We start from the raw sequence: 7,179 nt of genomic DNA, 5'->3' as shown, positions 1-7,179 counted from the left end.
CCATCAATGAATTTATAAAATGTAAGTGAAATCTTTTGCTAGGGAACTAGACATTGTAGAATAAGTTCCTAATAAGTTCATTTTGTGAAATCTTTTGCTAGAGAACTAGACATTGTAGAATAAGTTCCTAATAAGTCATTTGGTGAAATCTTTTGCTAGAGAACTAGACATTGTAGAATAAATTCATAATAAGTTCATTTTGAATCAGTGATGCAAAATCGATAAGTCTGAACATGATTTTTTCATCGTTCTAGACATTATCTCAGTCCATATTTTGTCAAAGTGGGAAATACTTCTGGGAATGGATAGACTTTAGCAAAAGTTATCGATATAACTTTAGAAGAAACTTTAATTGCATTATGTTATTCAAAATAAGAGTAAAAATCAGAAAGTTTTGTCAATTTCAAAACTTAGTGGGAGTTTTCTCAACAATGCGTTGGTTGATTGTCACTCAGGACATGAACAGGTTTCATTTTGTCTTACATTGATTTGAAGACGTGATAGATCGAACCTCACTTGGCTATGGATCGATATTGAGGCATATCGATCCAAGCCTCATATGGTGGAAGGTCGGCATCTAGAGTGGTCAATTTGGGCCATGCGTCTTGAGTCGTGCCTGGCATATTATATAATTGTGATACCGTAATACATTACACACACTTGTATGAGCATGCATTTAGGCCTTGTATGTGTTGTATAAGATGGAAGATAATAAACTAACTTATGTGACGCATGATATCTAATCACTAAATGAAAGAAGAAGACCATCGTCATATGGCATTTGCGGCGATGTCTCGTTTGAGAGAACTAGATGCCTGGATTGAGCCGAGATGTCCTAGTTGAGCCATGATGTATGTTAATGAACATTTTATGCATGCCGATATGTTTATTACTATGTGACTTTGTATGTTCATGGATAAACTGAAGGTAAGCATGCATGGAGGTTATGTCGAAGGGACGCATGCATGTAGTTGAGGTGAAGTAGTAATATTGCTATCAATCTACCATCAATATTGTAATATAAGTACCGCATATGCTAAATTTGATTACAAGATGTCGTCTTAGTAGAGGAATAGACGTTTTTACTTTGAGTCTTGGACTCACTCTTTGTTTTTTAGACTTTTAGGTATGGAAGTTACAATCAATTTTGGGAGCTGCAGTCACACTATAGGAAATAAAAATTCCTTTGGCCTACACAAATATATAAGGATAATGTAAAAAAGAGAGGCCTATAGAAAAGGCTTGTAATACATACTGATGTAACATAAGAAGTAGTATGTTTATAAAGTGTTTTTCATGGGCGATTGTTGTTGTGTATGATTGCTTGATATATGTATGCTCCATATGCTCATAAGAAAAGATAAAAGAAATGGGATGGCGACGCGTCTAGGACAAATGATAACCCCGCAACCTGGAGTTGAGTCACTATAGTTTAGGCGTTCACAACGCAGGACTCATACATGAAACCCTAAAATTCTCACTCCAACCAAGCCATTTTTTTCTAAAGGACTCCCATAAAAAACTCCATGGGTCCACAATACCATAATCATCATTTCTAAGAAATTTCAAAGCATTATAACTCAAAAATCAGTTTTCATGACTTAAGTTTCATAAAACTTCAAATATACAATTTAATTTTGAAAATTACTTTGATTAGACGAACAAAAGGTACGAGCACTTATCAGGTGTTGCGATATGCAATTAATCCAACTTGACGAAGCTTCTGTGGCGTGTACAAGAGAAACCTTCTCTTTTCTTCTTTTCTCTTTCCGTCCTGCGCAGTCTCGGCCTCTTTAATCTGAAGCGTCCACTGTTGCATCGTTATTGAGGTCAATTTTCCTTCTTCTTTTTTTATTTTTATTTTTCTTGTTTGGGCCCCACCACTCTTGACTAAGTCAAAATATCACACTTATAATGTCCATGTACTGCTCTTTCTGGGAATTGCATTCAGTCTTTTGTGTTCTGACAACCTTAGTATAATTCCCCTAGAACTGGATTTTTCTCCTTTCTTGACTGGTAAGTCTTGGACCGACCATTGAATGTCTAAACTTGTTCACAGGATGGTGGAAGTGACGATCCTCAAAGATCAAACATCCTAAGCAGCAACGGACAACTTGCAATTTAAGTAACACGCATATATATGATCCCGCACCTGTTTATTCTAGCATCATGATTTGATAGCTTAATAACTTTGAATTATGAGAACCTGGATTTGCAGCTAACTTTTTGTCAATTTAGAAAATTTTTGAATCTTCTAACAAAAACTGTTTCTTTTTAGCAACTACCTCTTAGGAAGCATTTTTCTTTTTCAGTACAATCTTAGGAAGCTATTTGTTTTGAGCGAGGGAATTTGATATGAAAAGTTGGGGTGGCTTTATGTTTGGGTGCATCAATGTGATTCAGATTCGTCTGATTTTATTGAAAATCCGAAGTTTTCTTTGGAGTACAAGTATTTGGATGCGTTGTCACTTCAGACTCAAGTAAACATTGTTACGAACGAATTAAGCACAAGAAATTGATTGGCACAACAAAAAATGCCAAAATTCAGTTGCTGCTATGCTTTCTTCATTCCAATCTTCTCGGCTTCAACATTGCTTGCATAGGATGAAGCTTATGAGTCGTCAATCCAACCGTATCAACGTTTTCTTCCTCGCCATCCTTCAGTCGCCATTCAAACTCCTGTACTAATCTGCCGATGGCAGAGCAAGATACCAACAAGGCCTGAGAAGCTCCAGCACAAGCCCTCTTCCCTCCTCCAAAGGCCAATGTCTTGAACAACTCTGCTGGGTCATACTTCTCAGCGAGAAATCTCTCAGGCATCCACTCTTCTGGTTTCTCATATATCTTTTTGTCCATGTTACATCCATATATGTTTATAGCAATCTGACAAAACATAATTCAAGTTTCAAATTCCTAATCCAACATGCGAGACATGGAATTAGCATAAAAAACCAATGTGTACTTATCTACCTGGCTTCCAGCTGGGACAAAGTACCCTCCTAATTGGGTATCTTCGTGTGCATAACGTGGAGGAACTATGGGAACTGGACTGTGTTTCCTCAGAGTTTCATGGAATACAGCATTCAAATACGGAAGCTGAGATAAGTGGTCCTCGGTAAGTGTTTCAGAACCACAAACTTTTCGAATTTCCTCAACAAGTCGATCCTGTCAAGGAAATTACAATTGCTTAAAGAAAGTATGAAAATCTGTGACAAACAAAAAAATGAAAAAGCTAATTAATTGGCTAAACCTGGCATTTTGGATTCTTAGCAAGTTCATACATGGCCCACTCTGTTGTGACCAGAGTGGTATCAGAAGTCTCGATGATTGACTCCCAGAGCAAAATGGTGATCTGCTCCTCAGAAAGCGTCTTGGCTTCGGATATCAAGAAGTCAATATAACTGTTCGCTTCCTGCTTAGAAGTTCACCCAACTTACCAAAAAAGCTACAACTAATTCAAAAAACTAAGTTCGAGCAGAAAAGACGATGTCCTTGTCCAGAACTGCCACTTGAAATTAATTTATGCTTTAAAGAACTGTTCAGCATTTAGTACTGGTTAATACTTTTAGAGCCATCCAGAAAAACACGTTTGCTTCAAAACCACCTATCATCCTTCCAGTTGTTTCCCAATTGTTTTCTCCAACATTTCAAAAAGAAAATGTAAAAACACAAAAAAAAAGTTTCCTAATTGTCAATATAAACTGTTAAATATTCAAAATTTCAGGGTTTTTTCCATTAAGAGCTATAATCAATTTGCAGTCTCCTGAGAATAACTCCACGTTAAGCAAAACAGAAAACTGTTGTTTTTTTGTTCCTAAAATTTCCAAAATAAATTTCTCAAGGAAACTTTGAAACAAGCACTACCTTCCCTGAAGCGATTCTCTGTTTCTGCTCCCTGAGTAGGGCTTTTGCCAATGCTTTCCTGCGGAAAGCCAGTTGGTTAATCTTCTTTTCCCAGCTTTTACTAGGAATCCATCTCAGGTAAGGAAAGAAATCCCGCCAGTCCACCTCAATTGCACCAGCCATCATGTCCGACACCATAACCTTGAACATTTCCTCTCTAGACAATGTTCTCCCAAGTTCCTCCACATATATGGAATTCACATCTTGTCCCAAAGACTGAAATGTAATTACCACTCGACTGTGATCCTATGCTTTTCCTTTCTTTTCTTTTTTTTATTGTTTAGAAAGGACAGAAAAGAAGAGGTAGCTTACTTGTTTGAGTGCCAGCGCAAAGAGTTCACTCTCGAAGACTTTCCTGAAGTTGACCGCTTCAAGAGGATGGTCAGCTACAAGGGCATGATATCGTCTAGAAAGGTTTTTCATCATGGTGTCTCGGTGGGGTCGTAGCCGCTTCTGCAAATAGTGGCGCACAAAATGCAGTAAGTTTAAGTGACAAGAATCCTGTCGTAAGAGCTCCCTACCCCCAAATTAACATCCCCTTCCTCTTCCAAAATTAACTTTTCAAGAATACAGTTCAACACTTTCGAGTAGATATCTATTCTTGTATTGATTTGTGTGAACACATCTTCTTCGCTGTTCTTTACCAGCGAGTGATGGCTCTTCGTCTGTAACTGTTCACAAATGTCTGAAAAAACTCGGTTGGTTTGTTGTTCCTACTGAAAATAAACCCCATCAATAATTCTGGATGATTTGGAAAATGTTCACTGATCATGGCACATAAATCAAGATTGTAGAAGGTTGGCAGGCATTCATATGTACGAGTGCACATGCCCAAAGAATCTTCTAGCAGCTTACCTGAGCATTTGGGCCCAAGACACCTGCAACTATGTATCGCTTCACCATCTTGTGGAATTCATCATAGTCACTTATGGCAACCATACATTTATCAGCCGTTAGGATCCGCAGGGCATTTGACAGCTTTCTCGTCGATATTGATGGGTATCTAGTAACCATCGCCTGATAGAACACAGGAGGATGCCTTAGCATACGACAAACAGTTCAGACCATCCTACTAGCACAAGAATCATTAAAAGCTACGTGGTGAGTGAAAATCTTACTGAATTGTGTACTTTTACAAAACTTCTTTCAAAATTTCTTAATCCCACTCTCAAGCAAAGATTTTACAATTTCCCTTTTTACCTTGCTCGCTAGTCGCAATTCTTGTGTCTGCCATTAGATGGATCAGTTTCCATTTTGTGGAGATCACTCACAAATCAGTTCACCAGACCTCGAAATGTCAAGAAACAGAACATAGAGTTTCTAAACTTTTTGATCGGAATGGAAGAGACTCCTTTGAAAGGTTGTATAAAAAATTCCGATGCACTTGATTAGACAGACTCTATAATTCAAATTTTCCTCTCGTGTTCTCAAAATGTTTCTATAACTCAATTTTTCCTCGTGTTCCCAAAATGTTTCCATTTTCATTAGCTAATTGCAAGTATATTCACTAGAAATATTTAGGCATCCCCGCCATTCTTTTTTTCCTGCCAAACAAGTCTCTTTCAATATGGTAATTTGCAACTCACGAGGAAAAACAAGTAGTTTCCAAAGAGCCAAATCAAAGCATGACTAATTTTTCCGATACCTTTCAACTTCTTTGTCCTTCAACCACACAAGGCCACATTATAAAAAAGGAAGTAGTTTATGCAATATGATCTTCAGTAATAAATGCAGTGACCTGTGATGATCCCACCAAGCTAAAAAGCTTATTTGACCAAATGACAAGGGTCGTCTGAATATAGCGTGGTGCAGATGATACAGTACCCGTGACCGACGCAAAAGTCGTTAGGTTGGGGGCAAGATAAGGAAACTTTTCCATACCTGACTCAAGGAGGGAGATATAGAAATTTTGTAGGCAATACTGTATGTTATGCCCTTTATCTAATAAAAATGCACGAAACACCAAAAGGCCAATGTGACATGGCTCTTGCCAGCCCCCTTTCAGTCAAGGCCATTAGTACTACCTCTTTGGCAACATCAGTGGAATTGAGGACCACCATAGTAGTAGCACCAGTTTTGATAGAATAAATAGGGCCATGAGTTTCAGCCAACTTTGTAAAGGTCATGTGAGGTTTCTTCTCCTTCAGTTGAAGCAAATTCCCCACTATGGGCAACCCAGGAACCTCTGCATCAAATTTAAGTCCGCCAGAAAGAGGGAAAAAAACACAAAATGATCATTACAAGACACAAAAGACACTCACTTTTTCTAATGTTGTGCTCAGCAGAAGCAAAGATTACCTGGTAAAGGTGGAAGAGCAAACTGGCCATTCATCTTCTGGGTAGAGCCGAATTTGCTCAAGAAGAGAGAGAACGACAATAACAGTGAAAGCCTACCAAGAATGGCCGGAGTAACAAAAGGCTAGGGCAGTGCTTGCAAATCTCGGAGCATGGGCATAACCCTTCAGTGGAAACTCCAAAGTGAAGAGTCGGTGATTCTTGAATCAAATGGAACGAAAAGAGATGACGAATAAAACAGAAAGCCGGGGGCTAGTTAATATAGCAGGAGCTGCTTTTCGGACAGATGGATTGGAGCATTTAAGAAACACAGAATGAGGGGACTCACGAAAGAGATTGGAAGCTCTTTCTCCTTTATTGACTTCTTCAATTTATAAGTCGAAGCATGAAAGACCTGTAAGAAAACAAGAGGAAGGGAAGAGTTGAGCGCTCATCAAGGACGGGGGAATATACGACTCCGGAGATGGTGACGCATCCGAGTGACCGGGGTTGAGTCGTTTTCTTCAGCAGCTAAATTCTCGGGAATCTCATAAAAATTGTGCCTTTTCTGTCTTCTTCAAAGGTACAGAAGGACGTCCGCCGCTCGTAAGGCTTCCGGGGAGACACAGCAGGTGGCGACAGGGTTCGGGGGAAGTGATTTGCTTTCGGGGCATCTCTTCGTTCAGATTCTGTTGCCTTTTGGGAAGGGATAGAGCCAGGCAAACGCCGGATAGGAAATATTTAAACGAGTGTAACGGAATGAAAAATCTTAAATTAATATATTTATGATAAATTGACTTTGAATTATTTTTTTATCATAAAAAATCTCAAATCAGTATGTTTATAATAAATTTACTAGAAACTAATTTTTGATCATTAAAAATTCTAAATTGATATATTTGTGAAAGATTCCCCTTTCGTTAATTTTCGTTTAATTGGATTAATGTAATAAAAAATCAAAAATTTATACACATGTCCATTAATACCCCCATACTGTGCATT

The 7,179-nt window shown here is 38.3% G+C and overlaps 1 protein-coding gene across 2 annotated transcripts; it reads right to left on the bottom strand.

Moving 5' to 3' along the window:
- Positions 1 to 2,395: 2,395 nt before the first annotated feature.
- LOC104449363 (ent-kaurene oxidase) lies at positions 2,396 to 6,868 on the bottom strand. 2 transcript variants are annotated; one of them, XM_039315130.1, is made up of 9 exons: positions 6,527 to 6,868; positions 6,202 to 6,398; positions 5,928 to 6,088; positions 4,759 to 4,920; positions 4,216 to 4,356; positions 3,865 to 4,119; positions 3,251 to 3,412; positions 2,971 to 3,165; positions 2,396 to 2,883 (listed from the first exon to the last, which is right to left on the bottom strand). In XM_039315130.1, the coding sequence occupies exons 2-9, from the start codon at positions 6,233 to 6,235 to the stop codon at positions 2,566 to 2,568; spliced, it is 1,428 nt and encodes a 475-aa protein (XP_039171064.1). In that variant the 5' UTR covers positions 6,236 to 6,398; positions 6,527 to 6,868; the 3' UTR covers positions 2,396 to 2,565. The 2 variants fall into 2 exon arrangements, with proteins under 2 accessions (XP_039171064.1, XP_039171065.1); XM_039315131.1 differs by having other exon boundaries at positions 6,202 to 6,362.
- Between the last annotated feature and the right edge of the window lie 311 nt (positions 6,869 to 7,179).

This window comes from Eucalyptus grandis, chromosome 6 (genome assembly GCF_016545825.1).
Source record: "Eucalyptus grandis isolate ANBG69807.140 chromosome 6, ASM1654582v1, whole genome shotgun sequence".
In the NCBI taxonomy this organism is placed as follows: domain Eukaryota; kingdom Viridiplantae; phylum Streptophyta; class Magnoliopsida; order Myrtales; family Myrtaceae; genus Eucalyptus; species Eucalyptus grandis.
This window is presented reverse-complemented; position numbering and strand designations above follow the sequence as displayed.

Bases quoted from the DNA above. Each gene is read 5' to 3' on its own strand.
- LOC104449363 (XM_039315130.1), bottom strand. From the start codon at position 6,235: ATGAATGGCCAGTTTGCTCTTCCACCTTTACCAG. The intron at 6,089-6,201 runs GTAATCTTTGCT...AATTTGATGCAG, and splicing joins TGCTCTTCCACCTTTACCAG to AGGTTCCTGGGTTGCCCATA. The intron at 4,921-5,927 runs GTAGTACTAATG...GTGTTCTATCAG, and splicing joins CCACTGATGTTGCCAAAGAG to GCGATGGTTACTAGATACCC.